General features: G+C 41.1%; 1 protein-coding gene across 3 annotated transcripts in view; it reads left to right on the forward strand.

Moving 5' to 3' along the window:
• Nucleotides 1-22,972, forward strand: part of PHKA2 (phosphorylase kinase regulatory subunit alpha 2) — a 153,220-nt gene that overhangs the window by 124,331 nt on the left and 5,917 nt on the right. For 2 of the 3 annotated variants that reach the window (XM_077480754.1, XM_077480753.1), the window contains exons 28-33: nt 249-367; nt 2,646-2,675; nt 6,302-6,349; nt 12,691-12,864; nt 19,269-19,322; nt 19,966-20,166. In XM_077480754.1, coding sequence (XP_077336880.1) covers nt 249-367; nt 2,646-2,675; nt 6,302-6,349; nt 12,691-12,864; nt 19,269-19,322; nt 19,966-20,166 — 626 coding nt within the window. The remainder of the gene's footprint in view (nt 1-248; nt 368-2,645; nt 2,676-6,301; nt 6,350-12,690; nt 12,865-19,268; nt 19,323-19,965; nt 20,167-22,972) is intronic. The other variant, XM_077480755.1, reaches the window with a different exon arrangement.

A 22,972-nucleotide genomic window follows, 5' to 3' on the forward strand; every position in this document is an offset into this window, starting at 1 on the left:
ATCTATGGATGGCATTAACCAGGTAAGAAAATTAAACAACTGACAACATGGGTTAGATATTGGTGGGAGGGAGGAATAGGGAAATTGTAGAGTTGGACCTTAATGTTGATGTAGGGTGCCCTATTCCAATTTATTAGTGTCGCTCTATAAGGATTGCTGGGTCTACTTGATAGTAAAGGTAGTAAAGTTAAATGAGTGTTCTGCAACATTTGTTTTCTCTGAATAATTGTCTGTTGCTACCTCCCTAGTGCGTCCGATTGATTCAAGTGCAACCAGCCCAGCTATTTCAATCCATGAGATGGGACACACAGGAGTCACCAAGACTGAAAGATCCGGGATTACTAGGCTACGGAGTGAAATGAAACAAGTGAGTTTAGTTTTTTCCATCATTTATTCCTTTTTAATAAATCATAAAAATGTAATAAATGTGGCCCATTTCATGGATACATAAAGTTATCAGTGATCTCTATGGGATTTCCTCCTGTGTGTTCCCTAGCAACTACAGCCACTCTCCTAGAATTAACACGCTAAATTGTCATAAAGCTTAGATGTTTAGTGTCCCTAGAAAGGCACCAAATACAGAAATAAAGTGGCATTTGTGGGCAGTTTGTGAATGCGTGAAAATAACCAGTCATGCATTAGACTTTATTTGATAATATAGCAGAGAGAGCAATATAGAGATGAAACAGCCACTTTTAGCTCAACTGTTTGGGGGCCTCATCTATGCCCATTGCCTTCTCACATGGGTCAGGTATTATACTGGTTCTAACTGGGTTATTAATAAAAGGAGTAGGTCCACGTGTCTGATTTTTAGGGATATGTGGGCCTCATAAACAACCATATTAATGCATTCATCCATTTTCACAAAATGGGATACAGTACTATTTTTCAAAAATGTCAGTGGAGTTACCGTATTTATCGGCGTATAACACGCACTTTTTCCCCCTTAAAATCGGGGGAAGGTCGTGGGTGCGTGTTATACGCCGATCCCCACTGTCTGCAAGTCTAAAATATTGAGCGCCACCGAAAAATACCGAGCGCCGCCGAAAAAGACAGAGCCGATTGCTCGGCTCCGCTCGTAGTCCCACCTCCCTGCTGTTTCTGGAGCGAGCGCTGCCGAAAAAGACCGAGCCGACTGTGCTGTGTACTCGGCTCGGCTTGCAGTCCCGCCCATACTGGGTGGGACTGCGAGCGGAGCCCAGCCAAATACACAGTACAGACGGCTCCGTCTTTTTCGGCAGCGCTCGCTAGAGAAACAGCAGGGAGGCGGGACTACGAGCAGAGCCGAGCAAGTCGGCTCAGTCTTTTTCGGCAGCGCTCGGTCTTTTTCGGCGGCGGGAAATTTAAACATGGACAAGGCTGCAAACGGCGCTGGCCAAGCTGCAAATGACACTGATCATTAAGGCTGCATTGAGGGGCATTTAAATGTAAGTTTTTTTTTCCTTAAACTTCCCTCCTAAAACTTTTTTCATTAAAATGCCCTCCTAAACTTGGGGTGCGTGTTATACGCCGGTGCGTGTTATACCTCGATAAATACGGTATGTTATATTACCATTTTAAATCTAAATACCGTATATACTCGAGTATAGGCCGACCCGAATATAAGCCGAGGCCCCCAATTTACCCCCAAAAAAACTGGCAAACTTATTGACTCGTGTATAAGCCGAGGGTGAGACATGCCTGTCCATCCCTGTGTGTGTGTCCGTCCATCCCTGTGTGTCCGTCCATCCCTGTGTGTCCGTCCATCCCTGTGTGTCCGTCCATCCATCCCTGTGTGTGTGTGTGTCCATCCATCCATCCATCCCTGTGTGTGTGTGTCTCCATCCATCCATCCATTCATCCCTGTGTGTGTGTGTGTCCATCCATCCATCCATCCCTGTGTGTGTGTGTCTCCATCCATCCATCCATCCATCCCTGTGTGTGTGTGTCTCCATCCATCCATCCCTGTGTGTGTGTCTCCATCCATCCATCCATCCATCCCTGTGTGTGTGTGTGTCTCCATCCATCCATCCATCCGTGTGTGTGTGTCTCCATCCGTGTGTGTGTGTGTGTGTGTGTGTGTGTGTGTGTGTCCAGCCTACCTGTGTCCCGAGCCTTTGTCCCGAGCCTCCGTCCCGTGTCGTGCCTTGCCTTCGTCCCGTCCTGTCCCGTCCCGTCCCGTGCCGTGCCTTGCCTTGCCTCCGTCCCGTGCCCTCTTCGTCGGCGGCCATTGTAAAATTCAAAAGCCGCGCCTCCTCCTTCGCCTGTGATAGGCGGAACACTGAATTTCCCAGCAGCCTGTGTTCCGCCTATCACGGACGTCGTATCATCCTCGTCCGTAGTACGAGGATGAGCGGATGCCCGTGATAGGCGGAACACAGGCTGCTGGGAAATTCAGTGTTCCGCCTATCACAGGCGAAGGCGGAGCCGGAGGCGCGGCTTTTGAATCATAGAATGGCCGCTGTCTGTCTGCTCGACACGCTGATCGAGCGGGCAGACAGCGATGACTCGAGTATAAGCCGAGGGGGGCACTTTCAGCCTCAAAAAAGAGGCTGAAAATCTCGGCTTATACTCGAGTATATACGGTAATGCTGGATTTTTTTTTCGTATTTCATGTTTACTTTATTTTTTTCTTGTAATGAAGTTGTTACTTTTTCTGTTTTCAGATGGATAGGAGGTTTAGTGCTGATGATCAGGTGAATTCTGATAAGGCTCTTTGTACTTCTGATGTGTTCTTAATATTGTGAACATTTCTAAATATCTATTGTTGGGCCTAATTCCCGTTTTCCGCTTTGTTTCTTCTGGTGGTGTGAAATTCTTACTTTTAACATCGTTTTGTGCTTTTAGATTTAACAAGCTTGTCTTAGTGTCTCATTTTTTAACATGTTTTATATTCCTAATAATTGTATATTTTTCCATTTTGACTATTTAATATTATATCCTTAGTGTTAGACCATACATTATGCAATTGTGTATAATTTTATGGAAAATTGCTCAATTTCCCTATCAACACTGAGCGTTATTGTGTTCTGCCAGCAGTGAGCACGGGTAGATATCCCGACCGGCAGAACACAATGATCAATGATGGTGGCTATAGCTGCTGGCAGTGATCGCATGAAAAAAATGACAAGCTGGTTGTACTGAAGTTGATTGATGGATCGACTTCAGTACAGCCAGCCTGCCCATAGATGGATTGAAGTTTCAATTTATTTATAGCCAGCCTTAAAATTGGGATATAAGGACTTATTACTTATTCCTGTCTGCAATCTGTTTATTAACACAATGTATTATTACTCTGTCAATAGTCATCTTCCTTTTGAGAACCAGCAGCTGATACTCTATGTGGCTACTGGCTCTCAGTCCTGGCTGTCACTGATGATCACAAACCAGAGTGGTTCCTGGTCATGTGATCATTATGTCAGCTACTGTATGACAGATGGCTGAAGGCTTCATTGGCAAAATAAGCCTTTAGCCTGCAGTAATGACTGCTGCCTCCCAGCTGCAGTGGGATCTGAAGTGCAATCTATTTAAACTAATGTCTACTTTACTAAACCTCACATCTTCGCTTGTCACCCCTGACATCTCAGCCTGCTGCTCTTCCAAGTTCAATAACTATAATAGCCGCTAGCAATAATCACATTTAAAATCTGCCAAGCTGGTTGTACCTAAGTTGATCGATCGATCACCTCAGGTACATTCGGCCTGCCCATACATGGTTCGAATCTTGGTCAGTCTCTGCTGAACCGGTCAAGACACGAACTGTCTATGGCAGGCTTAAGACTGGCAATTCCTCACACAAACTTTATTGTTGTCGTTTTGGGTGGCCAAATAGAACTGGGAAAATTGGCACTTATATTGTTCAATATGTAGATTTCAAAGTATTTGTTTTTCAGTTAACATGATTGAAAACTTTTACCATATGTGTCCAGTCTGCAGTCAAGATATTGTAAAACACGCATTATCAAGACTATCTATTAGTTCATGGATATCTTATATGTCCACCAGTGTTTTTATCAAAGTTGCTGGCTTGGTGAAAACTTTTGTTTCTCGGTGGGTTTTGCTAGTTAAACCTGACATGATTTTCATGTACAATGCTCTCCTCAGGCATGTTTACTGTATGAGATACACTCTTAGTCTGTACTCTCTGAGGACTCTCAGGTTCTCCCAAGAGTCAAACTATTGTCCCCTGACACACCATCTACTAATAGAAGCCACATGATGAGAGGCACCTGCTCTCCCACCCATACCTTTAGTAAATGTGCCGTACAGATCTGCTCCAGTGGCCTTGTTATTCAGCATAAGAAGAACAGCACACTAAGACATTTATTGTATTTTTAAAGTTATTGTGTCTTTGTCGTATACCGTATGTAAAAAAGGTTAGGCAAAAGGTTATATATAAGAACTGTGGCTCATAATACCAAATTCAATTTCACTGATATCGGTGAAGGAAATAAAGCCATTTCACTCTAATTTTTTAAAGAGAATTAGTCACCATTGGGTATACAGTCATACAGTCTGCATCCTCATTCTTGAGTTTTTATAATAGTGCCCTTAAAACTTGTTTTATTTTTTTCTTGTATGTTCTCCTTGCTAGGGCAGGAGTGGCAGGCTGAGTATGTGTCTGGCAGTAAGGCCTTCCTAACTCCTGTGAACCCATACAATGAAACTGAGGGTGCCGCTTAAGGCTCTATTAAGTCCTTATATGCTGATAACCTCTAAGAATGCAGGCAGGAAAAGAGCTTGTATCAGCTTCATAGAAGTCAAAGGAGAAGAAGTCTCGGGAGCTGCACATCACACAAAACCCTCAAGTAAAGAGTGGAAGCAGCCTCAGCCCAGTCTCTGTCCAAGGCACATCCCCCAACATGTTTTGCCCTATCCACGGGACATCCCCCAACAGGTTTTGCCCCTGCCCACGAGACTTAGTCATGGGAATCCCACGACTAAGCCATGTGGATGGGGCGAAACATGTTGGGGGCATGGCCTGGATGGAGTCTAGGCTGAGACGACTTCCACTCTTTAAATGAAGGTTTTGTGTGATGTGCAGCTCCCAAGACTTATTTTCCTTCTTCATTGACTTCCTAACTCCTGCCTAAGCTCAGTGCTCATAACAGACACTCAAAAAATGATGTATTAACAAAGGTGTTGTCATGTTTCCTTGAAAGTTATCTAAAGGCTTTATTATTTGACAGTTGTGTCCCTTTTCAGCAGCATGGACAGAGTGTCTATTATCAGTCCTAAGTTGCAGCAAGAGACAAGTCAACCTGCATGGAAGCTTTACAAGCTTGGTACTGAGCTGCCTTTACAAGTTAAATAACAGCAGAAGCACCTGACCTGAGAAATAAGACTACTATTTTATCAGCAGTGTTTATTCAGATTCTTAAAAATGATCATTCCTGACAGATTCTCTTAAAGTGTTACTAAAGCCACAACAGTAAAATCAGTCTGCATATGCAGTAAATCATGCTTGTTATACTCACTGTGGAACCTAAGGGGTTAAGCCTCTGTATTGTGTAAAAAAGGCTGTTTGTTCCTGTATGTACAGATCCTCCTCTTCTTCTACTGACTCCAAAACATGTCTGGATAAGAGAGTTTTTTTTTTCTTGGTAGAGTGGAAGTGATCATCACAGGGCCAATCAACACTGTCCAGACAGAGGGTAAGGGGCCTGCATCCTGATAGGTCAGCTAGTGCAGTATGAAAACCCCTCCTACAAGCTTTAACCAGGCACTGATAGAAGTCACAAGACTGCTATATACTGCTGATGAGAAAATGTATTTGGCAGTTTATATTTACTAAAATTATTGCATTTCTATGTTCTGTGTACTGAGAGAGACAAGATATAGTGAATGCAGGGTCCAGGGTTTAGTAACACTTTAAGGTATGCTATCATCAGTATCAACATAGCAGAACTGCGCTGTTTGATATTGTATATTTTTAATTGACAGACACCATGCTTTCTCCATATAAATGTTTTGCTGAAAACTAGACAAAGAAAAAGAATACCACTTGTTCCATTCTCTTTCGTCACCCTTTGCTCAGCAGCATCCATGGACACTACCATTAATTCAACTCTGTTCGAGCTTCTTTCAGTAACATTGGTTTACCCAGATGCAATTATCCTTAGTAGCATGAGATCTGAATATCTGATAAGAGAGCTGAAGTTATTCTGTCACCTCAAGTGCATGAATATTATGTTAGTCTTTGTGCTAACATACTAACCCTTACTATGTCTATGTATCCTTCTCCTGTCTGCGTTCCATTGGCTTCCATGGCATTTCTAGTAGTATTATTGTTTACACCCTTTATTTTTGTGTTCCTCTGTAGTTCTTGCATGGGCATTCTGTAAGCAGCATCCATTCATCAAGGTCTACGGTAAATTCATCATTTTTCTTCTGGCTTGTCTTTTTCTGTCACTTGTACAATATACAACATATCCGTCATGGGCTCTGTATTCTTTTCTGACTTTATAGGCAAAAATACTTTTAATGGGCTTCATTCAGCAAGTCTCATTCTAAATATGACTGCTAATATGACATTCAAGAAGGATAGGGGATAGGCAGCTCATCATGCAACAGTGAGAAGAAGCAGCTCCACTTCTCACGCCACCTATGAAAGTATATCTCTAGTCCAGATGTTTAGCGCCCAGCCAAAACTTCTGATCTGTCAGAGAAGCATTAGGAATAGTTGACAGGAGATTACATTGCAGACATGCATTAATAATGAAGATGATTTAACTCAAGTAGCTTATTGTAACGAAGTCTTCCTTGCCCTTCCAGGCAGTCCATGCATTTTCAGCAGCTGCAGTGCTCTTGTAATCCAAGAGGTATATTTATTGAGCAACATAGAGGCAATTTAGGCAATCTGGACAAAAAATGAAAGGCATGGTCCATATTTCATGCACAGTGAGCGTTTTGTAATGTGGCTGTTAGGGGTGTCTGGCATTTTTGTTCTGCCTCTTAATGCCACTGCGTGTTAGCCTATGTATCCATGCACACATAGGCATTTAGAAAAGTTCAGAGGCAGGGGCGTTTAGAGGCAGAGAAAAAAAAAAACACTGCCAGGACATCTAAGAGCAGCAGCGTTTTGGCAGAAAAACTATTGATGTGTGTGAACACGTCTAAATGTGCATTAACACTAGGCATGTTTAGTTCTTGAGCGTTAATTAATTTTAATGGCCAGCATAAATAAATAAGTGTTCTGTGTGTACTTTGGTGCCATTTGTGATCATCATGATACTGTTTTAAAATGCCTGTTCAATATACACATAGATTTTATTCAAGCTCAGGAGGTGTGTGCTTCTTATATATTGACCATTTATTGGCAGAATCTATCTACAGTGGGCTAATCTGACCTATGGCAGGTATATGTGTGAGTTGTATGACATCCCTTTCCCTCCATATCTTTAATAAGGCGGTTGGCAGTATCTGCACTGAATCTCAATGAAGGAGATTAATAAGACTACACATCACTGAATATGGAGATCTTTCTTGGTAATATCCAAACATCAAAGAGCCAGATGCACCTTTGAAGTTTTCCTCTTCTTTCATGTTCCTGCCAAAAGATACTTGGACTTGCATTTATTTTATATTTACATTATTTTATATTTACATTGTCTCTATTTATATTCATATATGTTTCCTTTGGAGGGGCCATATTTGACTAGTGCTACCCTTAAACAAAAGATGAGAAGCTCATATATGGGGAGTCCCTGTAGGAAGATGCTTGGGCTGTTCAATTTATCGATCTGCCCCGATTTCTATTGTACCACCTACTGATTATTGACACCTCCTCTTCTCATCATTGACACCTTCTTCCTTCATCACTGACACTACTTGTAAGCTCAAGTAAGTTCAGTTTTCAAGTATTTGGGGCACTCATCGGCTTTGCAAAGACAGATTCCACTAAGGGTTAATGGATTATGTCTAACAACTGACTACTCCCTACTTTCTAATGTTGGTGGACTGCCTAAAATATAGGGCTGACGAAACACATCAAGTGGGCATACACACCAAATGGCCATTGGATGTGTGTCCTCCTCAATCAATTCAAAGTGGATATATTATATGCCTCATTGGTGAGCTAATTAAGGTACCGTACTTTCCCAGATCACTTAGAACCTTTAATAGTGACATCTTCTTACTTAAAAGTCTGAATATATATATATATATATATATATATATTTGACTGACCTTTCTCCCAGAGCGTAAAGGTCTGATTTCTGAGTGTGTGTGCTTCAGTCTGAGGGTGCACATACAATATATGAATTTTGTATAGATTTATTTATTTTTGGACACCTTTAAAGAAATAATTTTGAAAACTGAAGGTTACCTAAAACCCTCAAAATGTTTTATATATATTTTTAAAACCAGAAACCCTGGAGAGTAAAATGATAAAATGGTTGTAGTTACCATATTTTATGTCACACGACATTAGCTCAACAATATATCAAGTGCAAACTTTCAGTAGGAAATACACTTAAGGTTTTTTTTTTTTTTTTTTTTAATATACAAGAGGAGTAAATGTATGTTTGTGTGTGTGTATGTGTGTGCCCTTGAAATGGTGACAAACTTAAGTACCCTAAATTATCCATAGGCAAAACTTTAACACCCTATTTAGACCTGGGTGTATTGGGATTGTGCAATAATCCCCACAATCTGAAAATGCCCTGCAAACGCAAAGCACAGAATGTACCAGGGATGTCTACCTGACAGTTGGCTTGTCAAATTTGCACACATTGAACCTCTATTCACCAACCATTGGTGCTTATGTATGCCATACGTCGGTGACAGCAAAAGGGTTAAAGGGTGATGACCTGTGTGGTAATATTTGTGAATTGACTTTTAAATTGATTTCTTTTTGGGATGATAAATTATCACTTTTGGTGATAGCACGAGTAGCAGCAAAATAACACTTACAAAGCTGAAAGTATAACTAAAGTTTTTGAATTTAGCTTTGGATATAGTGGAGAGGGATTAGAACTTCTGTCAGTTTCTATTGCTGTCTGTGCCCCCATTAGGGAGATTCATTCTCTCTAAATGTCCTGTTTATCATTATTATTAAAAGTGAAAGCAAAAGAAAATCACGAATTTTGGGTTGTCCCCAGAAAAGAAATAGAGGGGAAATCTTCCAATGGGGACAGTAGTTCTGGTGACCTGGAGGTCCCCAAGAATCCCTTTAATCACTTCAGCCCTGGAAGGTTTACCCCCCTTCATGATCAGGTCAGTTTTTGCAATACGGCACTGCGGTGTGTGCGACGTTGTACCCAAATAAAATATTTGTCCTTTTTTTTCCAACAAATAGAGCTTTCTTTTGGTGGTTATTGATTACCTCTGCAGTTTTTGTTTTTTTTTGCGCTATAAACAAAAAAAAAATTTTTGGGAAAAAAACAAAAACAATATTTTTTACATTCTGCTATATACATACCCAATATAAAAAGGTAAAAAATAGAATTTCTTCATCAGTTTAGGCCAATATGTATTCTGCTACATATTTTTGGTTAAAAAAATCCTAGAAAGCGTATAATGATTGGTTTTCGCAAAAGTTATAGTGTCTACAAACTATGGGATTTTTTTACAATTTTTTTACTAGTAATAATCAGCGACTTATAGCGGGACTGCGATATTGCGGCAAGCAAATCAGACATCTAACTGACACTTTTTGGAGAACCAGTGACACTAATACAATAATCAGTGCTAAAAAATATGCACTGTCAGTGTACTAATTACACTGGCAAGGAAGGGGTTAACATCAGGGGCGATCAAAGGGTTTAATGTATGCTTAAGTTGTGCTTACCAACTGTGGGGGAGGTGCTTTGACTAGGGGAAGGCAAAGATCCATGTTTCTGCTTAGCAGAAACACAGGATCTGTACCTTCCCCTCTGACGGAATGACAATCTGCCTTGTTTACACAGGCTGACTGACATTCTTCTTGTGTTCTGAATGAACCGATGTGTCCAATCTCAGATGCGCAGCACAATGCGCAGCGTCATGCACGCCCCAGACGCAGAAGTGCAGAATCACGCACCAGTACGTGATTCTGCACAGAGAGGCCGCCCCACTGCAGTAAATGTACGTGGGGAGGTCGGAAACCGGTTAATTTTCGGGGATTTCCTCTCACTTCCTGTTTGACTGTGGGTCAGGAAGTGAAGGGAAACCTCTGCAATGGGACACGGCCAAACAAAATCTGACAAGGGTTATAACCCTCCCTTACCCTCTCCAAAATGAAAAAAAACAAGTTTTGCCTATAGTTCTACTTGAAGTTTTAAAATGTTATGTGTTTGTGAATTGAGAATTGAGATCTGAAAGTTATGAAGTAACTAAGGTGCGGTATCAAAGAAATAACAGCTGAACAAGAGAAAGACAGGTTTGTTAACTGAACCTAGAACATATGCTTATAGCATTGACATAATATAACTGTAATTAAGATAAAATTGGCTGCAGAGTGGGATTTATTATTATTATTATTATTATACAGGATTTATATAGCGCCAACAGCTTACGCAGTGCTGTACAATATAAAAGGGAGACAATACAGTTATAATACAATAAAATACAAGAGGATTAAGAGGGCCCTGCTCAGAAGAGCTTACAATCTAATAGGGTGGGGCCGGTGGTACAAAAGGTTGTAACTGTGGGGAATGAGCTGATGGAGGTGGTAAAAGATTAGTTGGAGATGTGATAGGCTTTGCTGAAGAGATGAGTTTTCAGGGATCGCCTGAAGGTAGCAAGAGTAGGGGATAGCCGGACAAGTTGAGGTACCGAGTTCCAGAGAATGTCAGAGGCTCTGCAAAAATCCTGGAGACAAGCATGGGAGGAGGAAACAGAGCTTGAGAGTAGGGGGTCTTGAGAAGAGCAGGGTGGACGATTTGGGTGATATTTGGAGATAAGATTGTTAGCTCGGGGCAGAGTTGTGAATTGGTTTGTATGTTGTGCTTAGTATTTTGAATTTAATTAGCTGGGTGATTGGGAGCCAGTGTAGGGATTGGAGGAGAGGTTGTCAGACACTGAGCGGTTGGTAAGGGGTATAAGTCTGGCAGCAGCATTCATGATATACTGAAGAGGGGATAGCCTATGGAGAGGCAGGCCAATGAGAAGGGAGTTGCAATAGTCAAGGCGAGAGGAAAAAAGGAAGTGAATGAGGTGCCCTAGTGCTTTCTTTTGTTAAAAAAGGGGCACATTTTAGAGATGTTACTTAGGTGAATTCTACAAACTTTTGACAACGACTGGACTTTAGGCTGAAATGACAAGTGAGAGTCTAGGATTACACCTAGTACCCTGACATGAGGGGAGGGACTGATAGTTTCATTGTTGATTTTAATGGAAAAGTCATGGAGGGGAGCATGGGCAGGGGGGAATATTACCAGCTCAGTTTTAGAGAGATTTCGTTTAAGTAAGTGGTGTGACATCCATGCTGATATGTCAGTTAGTAAGTTAGTAATGCGAGAGGAGAGGAGTGAGGTGAGGAGTAGACAGATAGATTTGGATGTCACCGGCGTTTAAGTGGTATTGGAAGCTGTGGGTGGTTATCAAGTGACCAAGGGAGGAGGTGTAGATAGAGAAGAGAAGGGGTCCAAGAACAGAGCCTTTGGGGACCCCTACAGAATGGGTGAATGGAGAGGATGAGACAGAGTTGTAGGTGACACTTAAGGAGTGCTGTGATAGATAGGCCGAGAACCAGGGTAGAGCAGAATCTCAGAGGCCAAGGTAATGTAGTTTATTGAGAAGAAATGGGTGGTCAACAGTATCAAAGGCCGCAGAGAGGTCAAGTAGTAGGAGTATGGAGGACTGGCTGTTGGTTTTAGCAGTTAGTAAATCGTTAATGAGTTTTAGTAAGGCGGTTTCCGTGGAGTGCTGAGAGCGAAAGCCAGACTTTAAGGGGTCAAGAAGGTTATTTTCACTGAGGTAGGAGCTAAGACGGTTGTAGCCTAATTGTTCTAGAAGTTTAGAGGGGAATGGGAGCAATGAGCTGGGTCTTAAGTTGTGATTTAGGCCCCTTTCACACTTGTGCGACTTGTCCTGTGACTTGGGACTGCAAAGTTGCATGACAAGTTGTACCCCATGATTTCCAATGAGTACTATTCATATCTGGGTGACTTCAAGTCACACCAACTTCAAAGTAATCCCTGTACTACTGCTTTAATGAGAGTTGAGGTCCATAGAGCTCAACTTTACACAGGCATTCCCTGAAATCGCACAAAAACGAGTCAAAGTCGCGACTGTGGGGTCGCTTCAAAATTGCATGGCTTTTGAGTCACGGCAGTGTGAAAGGAGCCTTAATATATGGTTCAGTGATTGCTTTTGTATAGAAAGCTTACATAAACTACTTACATTTAATGTGTAGTTGTGCACATAGAGGAAGTGCATGTTATGCAGTGTGTATGCAGTGTGTAAAGAGGAAATAATCATGTGACCTTCCAAACATCAGGACATGCTGGCATTTGGCCTTCCAGAGTCTTCAGTGCCATATGTTACCTAACTTGAAATGCTGGGAGTTGTGGTTCCATAATACTGGGAAGCCACAGGTTGAGTATTCATGATACTTTTCTCCTTTTCTTCTTTTTCGGTTTGTTAATTCTTTTTATCTTGCAGAAAATCACAGTTTTTACTTTTCTTCATGGAACTACTAATCCTGGATGAACCTACTAACCCCGAACTTTGGATTTCATGTCTATATGTAAGCTGATAACTGATGGGGCTTTCATGTTTTTGTTTCAGAGATGCAGCAGTCCTTCATCTCCTACTGGAACTTTGTCTCCAACAGCATCTAGTGGACCCCAGCTTATATGGGACGATCACCAAGGTCAGTGGCTAAGAAGGAGAAGACTTGATGGAGCCATCAACAGGGTACCAATGGGTTTTTACCAGAAAGTGTGGAGCCTCCTTCAAAAGGTAAGACATAAAAATGAATCAGTTTTCTAGGAGCATACCAGGACAGTACAATATTATATGAAAGAAAAGAAATTGGCTGGAGACTTATATTAAAATACTTTATACAGTACATGGCAATGTTTGCTTATTCACAACATAACAATGTTTTTGGCCATGTCTCAGTTGTTCAACAATTCTTGGAGCAGCAATGCAATGCACAGAGGTTTATTGAAATTTAAAGCATAGAAACATTGGGAAAAACAGCTAATGCCTTAACGCGTAATGCATCAGCAGGTCCTTAATCATAATACTTAATCATATGACCATATAACTAAGCCCCTGCTGGTACAAAATGCATTAAAGCTTTAGCTATTTTTTTCCCCAGTGTATCTGTGCTTTACATTTCAATAAACCTGTGCGTTGCGTTGCTCCTTTGAATATCTCTTTTTTTTTTTTTGTAGACTAAAGATCATCAAACCTTAGCAGTGTGTCAAGTCCTCACATATGATGGTGTTATGATTTGAAAAAGTGAATGAAGCCAAACGCAGCAATGAGATTTGTGATACTGAAAGACCATATATCCTCAATTATCAGTTTTTTTCTTTTTTGCCTTGTTTACCTTCCCTTTTTCCCTGCATTTCCCAGCATTACTATCTACCAGCACATTCATAGTTAAAAAAAACTCAGATCCGGATAGCACGTTCTGAGAAAGAATTGCCGTATGTGACTATGTCAATTCTTTTTTTTTTCACGTATAACAGGCCTGTACTTTTTTGTAAATTTAAAATAAAGATTACCGTATACAAAAAATGCTCAGATTCTCAAATATTGGATAGGAGGACACCCTGCAAATATACAGGTCAGCTGGGAAAATTTGTAAAGTAGTCCCAAAGCAAAACAGCAGCACTATTGAAGTATTGCCAGTGTTGTTAGTCAGGAATACAACCTATTAAATCCTATGACCAGTGATGATGGTGATGGTCCCATATATGACTGAACTGCCTGCATCCTTAGACAGCATTCCAGTTAACATATTTGCATACCAAGGCCTTATAGACCACACATCTTAAAGTAAGAATAAAACGAAAAGCCTCAAAATTAGCACGGCTCAAATTACATTGAACCTTGTTGTAACACTAAAGCCGCGTACACACGGGCGGACTGTATGGCCAACTTAGTCCGTCAGACAATCCGACGGACAGTCCGTCCTACTTTCGAATGAACGGACTTGACCACACACGGATGCAAAACAATCCGTCGAAAGTTTGCGCGATGACGTGTACAGCACGTACGACGGGACTAGAAATAGGAAGTCCAATACACAGCAATGCAACCTTTCGCCGTGTAAATCCTTTCTGAGCATGCGCCATACTTAGTCCATCGAACTAGCCTACTCACGAGCGGATTGTCCGCTGAAACCAAAGTCTGACGGACAATATTACGGAAATTCCGAAATACTTAGTCCGCCAGACTGCACGCTGAAAAAGTCAGCTGAAGCCCACACACGAGCGGACTGTCCGCTGAAATGTGTTTCGACGGACTAAGTTGGCCAGACAGTCCGCCCGTGTGTACGCGGCTTAAGATCCTTGGTCTCAGCAAAACAAGCAAAATAAGGTGGGATGGTAGTAGAGAGTTAATTGCCAATAGTGGTAATAATTTGTTATACAGTAAAACCTTGGATTGTGAGCATAATTCATTCCAGAAACATGCTTGAAATCCAAAGCACTTATATATCAAAGCGAATTTCCCCATAAGAAATAATTGAAACTCAAATGATTCGTTCCACAACCATTTATTTATAGATCCTTCAGTTTAAAGTCCATATAAAAAGATTGTAATGTGATCAGGTTGTGTAACCATAAAATGTCCATCCACAAATAGCAGCCTCCACAAGAGGATTAGAAGCAAAATCCAGGAGGAGCTACAGAGTATAAAAGAGAGGAGAGGTGCCTCTAAGGCTCGGTTCACACAGGGGCGACTTGTCCAGGCGACTTAGCCGCCTGACAAGTCGCGCTCCGTTCTGTACTATGGAACCGTTCTAATAGGAGCGACTCAAGTCGCTCTGACTTAGAAAAAAGGTTCCTGTACTACTTTTGGGGCGACTTCAGGCGACTTGCATTGACTTCTATACAGAAGTCGCTTTGCAAGCCACCGCTGAAGTCGTTTGCAGGTCACGTCTGTGAGTCGCGCTGCAAGTCGTGCCGCCCCTGTGTGAACCGAGCCTAAGTGTTGCAATGTGTTGTACCTTCATTAAATGTAACCATATTGCTACACTTAGGCCGCGTACACACGCGGGGACTGTTCGCCCAACTTTGTCCGTCAAACAGTTTCGGCAAACAGTCCGCTCAAAATTAGCATGGACGGACATGGCCACACACGACGAACGAACAGTTTGCTGAAACCGTGCGCGATGACGTGAACGGCACGTACGACGGGACGAAAAATACGACATTCTATACACTGCATTATAACTTTCGGCGTGTAAATCCTTTCTGAGCATGCGCGGAACTTAGTTTGACGAACAAGCCTACACACGAGGGGACTGTTCGCTGAAACAAAGTTTCAGCGGACAGTTTTTCGGAATTTCCGAAAAACCTTGTTCAGCGGACTGTTCGCTGAAACTGTCCGCTGAAAGCCCACACACGAGCGGACTGTTTGCCGAAACACTGTTCAGCGGACAAAGTTGGGCGAACAGTCCCCGCGTGTGTACGCGGCCTTAGAGGCGCCTCTTCTCTTTTATACCCAGTTGTGACATGACCCTACTTGTATATGAAGACATCATTTGTATATCAAGTCAAAATGTATTAAAAAATTTAGCATGTCTTGTAAAATGCTCTCAAACCAATTTACTCTCAAACCAAGGTTTTACTGTATTTAGTACATGTGTAAGAAGATAGCGAACGTACCTCAGGGGTGCCTGCTAAGTAGGTCTGCTAAGAGCAGCCTCATGCTGAGCTAAGATAATTTTAGATAGACTTATAATAGCAAAGGAAAAGTCATTATCACAATTTACAATGCTGCACTGATACCTTCTACGAATAATTACTAATGCTGAAATGCACAAACAGGCCTGTTACTAAGGCAGGAGGGAGTACAATGGGCTAAGAAGGCTTGGGGATGGAAACTTACAACAACAGAGTAATTTATTGAGATATGCGCTAATATTGGACCCATCAACAAGCAAATCCACATTGCCATAAGAAGAAAATGCAGCAATCAACACATTCCTATGGCAGAAATCCAGATTTCAATTACCAACGCGCTTACTTTCTGCTAGTACTAAAGGAAATAATGAGACACCTGTGGGAAACAAACATTAAAAATGCCACCTATAATCTCCACACAAGCTCACCTTCTACAAAAGATGAAGAGTGTCAGAGGTCTTCAGAGCCTCGTGTATTCTTGGAGCTAACCCTTTATTGACTGTTCTCCCTCTTCCCATCTTCAGATGAATTGAGTAAAGGGAATAGATGCTGATGAATAGAAGAAAGATCTATTGATTGCTCTCCACAGAAAGGGCAATTTAGGGACAGTGAAAGCTGAAGATGCACTATTACACTGTTGTAATTTTTTACATTTCTGATTCTACATGAACCCAATGTATTCTGTTTATGAATTATGAAAAGGCATTGGCCATGATGGTGAATAGGGATGAGCCCAATGTTCGAGTCGAGCGTAAGTTTGGCTCGAACATTGGGTGTTCGCCAGACAGCGAACATTATGCGGTGTTCGCGGCAAATTTGAACGCCGCAGAACACCGTAAAAGTCTATGGGACACTAACATGAAAAACCAAAAGTGCTCATTTTAAAGGTTTATATGAAAATTACTGTCATAAAAAGTGAGAATTATGGACAGGGAGGCCTGGTCCCCAAAACCAGACCTACCAAAGACAAAAACGAGCTAGCGGACTATTACGGTACATATTGAAAAGTCAATACAAATTTATTAGACCAGAATTAAAATACAAACAGAGTTTATTCATATAGTAAAACCATTTGACAATTCACAAACTGGTACAGGTGGTGACGTATTTCTACTAATATTTCTACTAATAGAGTAGAAATACGTCACCACCTGTACCAGTTTGTGAATTATCAAATGGTTTTACTATATGAATAAACTCTGTTTGTATTTTAATTCTGGTCTAATAAATTTGTATTGACATTTCAATATGTACCGTAATAGTCTGCTAGCTAGTTTTTGTCTTTGGTAGGTCTGGTTTTGGGGACCAGGCCTCCCTGTCCATATTTCTCATGTTTCTGGATGATGGTACATCTTATTAATTTATTTAGTCAACAATATTGACGAGGTGCAAAAAAAAGGTTTTGAAAATGGCAGTTTTTCAGGAGCAGTGATTTTATTAATGCTTAAAGTGAAACAATAAAATGTACCCCTACCAATTCACAAAAAACACAAGAGACACTTTGGGACAAGTCCGTTATTAACCACTTGCCTACTGGGCACTTAAACCCCCCTCCTGCCCAGACCAATTTTCAGCTTTTGGTGCTCTCTTTGAATGACAATTACTCAGTCATGTAACACTGTACCCAAATAAAAATTTTTGTCTTTTTTTTTCATACACATAGAGCTTTCTTTTGGTGGTATTTGATCACCTCTGTTTTTTTTATTTTTTTGTGCTATAAATGAAAAAAGACTGAAAATTTTGAAAAAAGAAACACATTTTTCTTTGTTTCTGTGATAAAATTTTGCAAATTATTAATTTTTCTTCGTGACATTTTGGCCACAATTCATACTGCTACATATCTTTGGTAAAAATAATCCAAATTAGTGGATATTATTTGTTTTTTGTGAAAGTTAGAGAGTCTACAAGCTGTGGTGCAAATCATAAACAAATGACTACACCTGATGTACTGGTGGCCAATCTCATTTCTTGCGACCCTAACAAGCCAGGAAAGATAAATACCCCACAAATGACACCTTTTTGGAAAGTAGATATTCTAAGGTATTTATTAAGAGGCATGGTGAGGTTTTTGATGTTGTCGAATTGTCATTGTAATAGGTTATTTCTCTCACATGGCATGTGTATACCACAAATAACGCCCCAAAAGACATTCTGCTACTTCTCCTTTAAAATTAGCACTTTTGATTTTTCCTGTTCGTGTCCCATAGACGTTAACAGTGTTTGTGTGTTCGTCCGGATTTTTTGCCTGTTCGCAAGTTTTGGTGCGAACCAAACCAGGGAGATGTTTCGGCTCATCCTTAATGGTGAATCCTTCTTATGGAAATCATTAGGAATTTCTAAGCGCATGTAGAACATAAGAGGAATGTATTTGAGGTCTTTGCTGTAATTTTCAGCATCAGGTATGTTTGATGTCTCTAATGCTCTTCCTGCATATCTTCGATGATGTCATGAATAAGTCATTAAATGAAAAGAAGAAAGGTGTTCATTGGTGTTTTTAGGACCATTTTGAAGATCCTGAATGGAGGAGGTATAGCTTCCATTCATCTACCCAACCTCTATTTATAGAGTGCTTTTTATTGTGGGGACTATTGGTACAGATTTTATGTATATAGCATGGGGGCACGAAGGGTGTATAGTCAGGGCATAGTCAGCACTTGATGAGTGCCTGTCACAGTTGCAGCCACTCATATCAATCCCCACATCACTGGAATAGCACCACTTTGGGGGTATCTAGGGGATGAAGACAGAGTATTTCAACCTAACACAACAGTCAGCAGTTCATGATAAGTAGCGTACCTGGTGCTGTTTTTTAAAAAAAGGACAAAGGATATGTGTGAAGATGAGCCAATTATCTTGAGTGGCATGAAAATGGAGAGTAATTTTCTGCTATATTGTCAGCTTTGTGGTATACACCCACAAGCCTGGACCGGCCTCTGAGAGCCTGAACCGGCTGCTCCTGCCCTCTCAATAGCCCAGTGCACCAGTGAGCGCGAGGGGTGGTGGGCAAAGCAGAGAGCAGTGACTGACAGTCAACAGCTCTCTGCTCAGGGATCTCTGAGAACTGAGTGATCGGCAGTGTTTGATTGCACAGTTCACAGTGTTAGAGTAAGCGGGAGACAGATGTAAAATCAGACCAATGCTGCATCCACCTAGGTAAGTATGATTCTTAAAAAAAAAAAACATACTTCTCTTTTAAGTAAAGTTCGTCAACCTCCAATGGCTATACATCTTCCATTATCAGAGTGGTTCAGAAGATGAATGTGCTGGGGTTCTGCTTGTGTGTTAATGTTAGTGGGTACATCTTGCCGTTTTGGTAAGAATAATTATCTCTCGGGGCTAGTTATGTATGAATCATGTCAAACCAATGCAAAGGGTTATGCAGAGAATACAAATGAGATGAAGATAATACATCTAGTTTGAATTCATACTTTTAAATGTAAAATTATGCATATTATTCTTATACCCTTTGCTTCTAACTGTGTGATTATTACTTTTTTACAGTGTCATGGATTGTCAATTGATGGATATGTTCTTCCATCCTCAAGCACAAGAGAGGTATACTAAACACTAAAATGTACATATTAAAATTAGGTTCTAAAATGTAAAAAGTATATAACTTTAAAGAGGAGTTCCAGGCCCAGACAAAAAAATTAAAAGTCAGCAGCTACAAATACTGTAGTATCTATTAGGACACTTACCTGTCCAGGGTTCCCATGATGACAGCACCCCAGCTGATTTTTGGATCGGCTGTCGGGTGCTGCCGCCGCCATTCGTAGTAAGGAAACCGAGCAGTGAAGCCTTCTGCCTTCATGGCCAGTTCCCTACTAATTGGCGCAGGAAAAGGAGGAGGGGGGCCGAACTTCCGAGGGACGGTGCCGCGGCCGCTTCTCCCGAAAGTGGGGACAGGTACCTGTTCCACCCTCCCCCCTGAAAGGTGCCATATGCAGCAAATTATTTTATTGCTCATGGCCGCTAATAAGTATAAATGATTCTATAGTCCCACCTGGTGCTATATTTGAGAAGTCTACAGAAGTTGACTTCTTGATACCTGTATTGTTAAAAGCTACCAGTGCAAAAAAAAACACAGCACTGATTTTTTTTTAAGTTTTGTTGTTGTCATTTATAGATATTTCTATAGATATTTCTATTATTGTAATATTTTTGTAAACACCTTATAATGACTTAATTTTTTTTATAGATGACAGCTTGTGAAATAAAGTTTGCTGTCCATGTGGAGTCTGTCCTCAATCATGTTCCTCAGCCTGAGTACAGGCAGCTGCTAGTAGAGGCCATACATGTTCTCACTCTAGTGTCAGACATGGAAGTGAATAGCATTGGAGGCATCATCCATGTGGATCGTATTGTGCACATGGCCAGTGATCTGTTCCTTCAGGACGAGGTATGGAATACTTTCTCTTGTGCCTTTGAAACAAAACTTGTTCCTCTCTTTTTCTCTTCATTCTTACATCATAATTCCCAGTATTGCCTGTCTTAGAGCCTTCAGTGTAAAATTAGATGTGTTCTTGTCCTTAACCATAGCTGTTTATACAGCACAGACTGATATCTACAACATTGTACATGTTTTCTTAGTTCTGATCGTAGGAACCCTACCACCATCTAAACTCTCCTCAAGCCTATATACCGTTATACAAAATCTCATTCCTTCCCATGTACAAATCTGAAAGAGTTATTATTATGCATTTGGCAACAAGTAAGTGGAGAGGCAGAAGCAACAGCAGGTGACATTAGAAAGTAGAATATACTATAATAGTCGACATGTCTACTTTTAGAGGAATACAACAGTATGTTGATTCTCATTGTTCCCTAAAAAGCGTGTCTTCCCTCTGCAGCTAATATACCTTCTCTGGATTTCTTCCACTGATAATATATATTCATTAGGTTGCCTGGCTTAAAAGATGTCATATTGACATCAGTGAGGTCTCTAGAGGGTGGCTTTTGGGGCTGCAGCCCCGAATCTGGGGCCTATAGCCCCGAGTCTCTTGCCGCAGGGTCCCTGCCTAACCAGCGGGTCGTGGCTGCGGCGGATGGGCTGCATTAGAGGAGAGCGGGCGGACGAGCAAAGATGACATCATCTCTCTCCGCCCACTCCACATCACCGCTCTTCCGCCCTCACAGCCATGCCTTTTCAATGTGGGAGCGATGTGTGGCGGGAAGCAGAGAGATTACATCATCTCTCACTGCCCGCCACACATCTGCGCTCTTCCACCCTCACAGTGCGGATGCTCATTTTGTCAGAACACGGGCATCTTCAATGTTGGAACTGCAGCGGGGAGCAGAGAGATGACATCTCTTACTGCCCGCCTCGCATCTCCAATCTCCTGCCCTCGCTAAATGGACCATTGCTGGCAGCCTGCCACCAGTGCAGCGACCATACACATTTGGTGGCCTTTGCTGGCATGACAAGTGACAATCCACATAATTTGGCAAGTGACAACCCACAATCTGCAAATGGTGGCAGGTGACGTGGCAAGTGACAATCTGTATCAGGTGGCAGGTGACATGGCAAGGGACAATCTGTATCAGGTGGCAGGTGACATGGCAATCTGCAGATGGTGGCAGGTGACATGGCAAGTGACAATCTGTATCAGGTGGCAGGTGACGTGGCAAGTGACAATCTGTATCAGGTGGCAGGTGACATGGCAATATGCAGATGGTGGCAGGTGGCAAGTGACAATCCACATCTAGTGGCAGGTGACGGTGGCAAGTAACAAGCTGCATCTGGTGACAGTGGACCTTGACGGTGGCAAGTGACCGACCCTGCAAAAATGTTGGTGACCGCTGCTATGGGCTCTAGCCCCAAATCTTTTGCAGACGCCCCTGATTGGAATTATAAAGAAAGATTCCCATGGTTTATTGAAATGTATTTCTTCTAGCACCTGGCATGGTCCAGGTTGAGTGCTGGATTGTTTCCTTCTCATTTTGTCAATAAGAGCACTATTTTATGTTTATCACTTTTTAGGGTCCTTTCACACAAGCATCATCAGTTCCGCCATGTAAACTGATAAAAAAAAGAATGAAAATGCATCCTTTTACATCAGTTTACATAAGTTTGTACATCTGTCTTCGGTTTAGTTCAGTTTACATTTGTATACATCAGTATTTCACATGTCCATTTTTTTCTCAGTTGTTCGGGAAAATTGTCATTGGGTGCAGACCTTTTCTGTCCCGGACAGAGATGTAAGTGAATGGATGTCACTTTACATTCACCTGCACGTAGAGAAACATTGTGGTTGAGTCTGGATCTGTCTGAAAAACTGACAGACGTATCCAGATTGACTGCTCATATGAAAGGGCCCTAAGAAACTTTAAGAAATTACTAGGCTTGGATTTAAGGAAAGAGGTAGGGGTGGTGACAGAATGCCTTTATTGCAACAATTTTTGATTTCATATATCTTATCTTTCAAGTAAAAAAAATATAAAGAACACGTTTACTTATTTACAATACATTGTTTCATCTGTACAGAAAAATGGAAATGGAGCAATAAAAGTATCCTGGGGTCACAATTAAAATGGCCTAGGAACACATAATTGAAATCACAGCATAATCCTGACAAGTTTGTTATATAGTTTGAATGAATTTTGGTATATGGCAGATTTTATTAACAAATAGATATCATGGAACCTTAATTCACACCTTAAATCAAGGAGCAGCATTATACAGTTTCCAATTTTTTTTAATGTTACAACAAAAAACTTAAATGTATTTTATTGGGAATTTAGGTGATAGACCAACACAAAGTTGCACATAATTGTGAAGTGGAAGGAAAATGATAAATGGTTTTCCACATTTTATACAAATAAACATATGAAAAGTGTCAACTTTGTAAGGCCAACTTTGCAATTACAGTTCCAAGTCTGTTTATGTATGTCTCCACCAGCTTTGCACATCTAGAGAGTACAATTTTTCCCATTCTTCTTTGCAAAATAGCACAAGCTCTGTCAGATTGGATGAAGAGCATCTGTCTTTTTTTCGCTACTTTGTGTTGGTCTATCACATAAAATCCCAATAAAATACAATAAAGTTTTTGGTTGTAACATGACAAAATGTGGAAAATTTCAAAGGGTGTGAATACTTTTTCAAAGCACTATATAACCTGTCTTCCAGGGTAATTCTAAACTCCAGATAAATAATATTTGGGCTGTCTATATGATATAATATACTACTTCCAGGTATACCGTATTTT

This window comes from Lithobates pipiens, unplaced genomic scaffold, assembly GCF_037356315.1.
Source record: "Lithobates pipiens isolate NorthernLeopardFrog02 unplaced genomic scaffold, aLitPip1_a1.2 Scaffold_16, whole genome shotgun sequence".
NCBI lineage: Eukaryota > Metazoa > Chordata > Amphibia > Anura > Ranidae > Lithobates > Lithobates pipiens.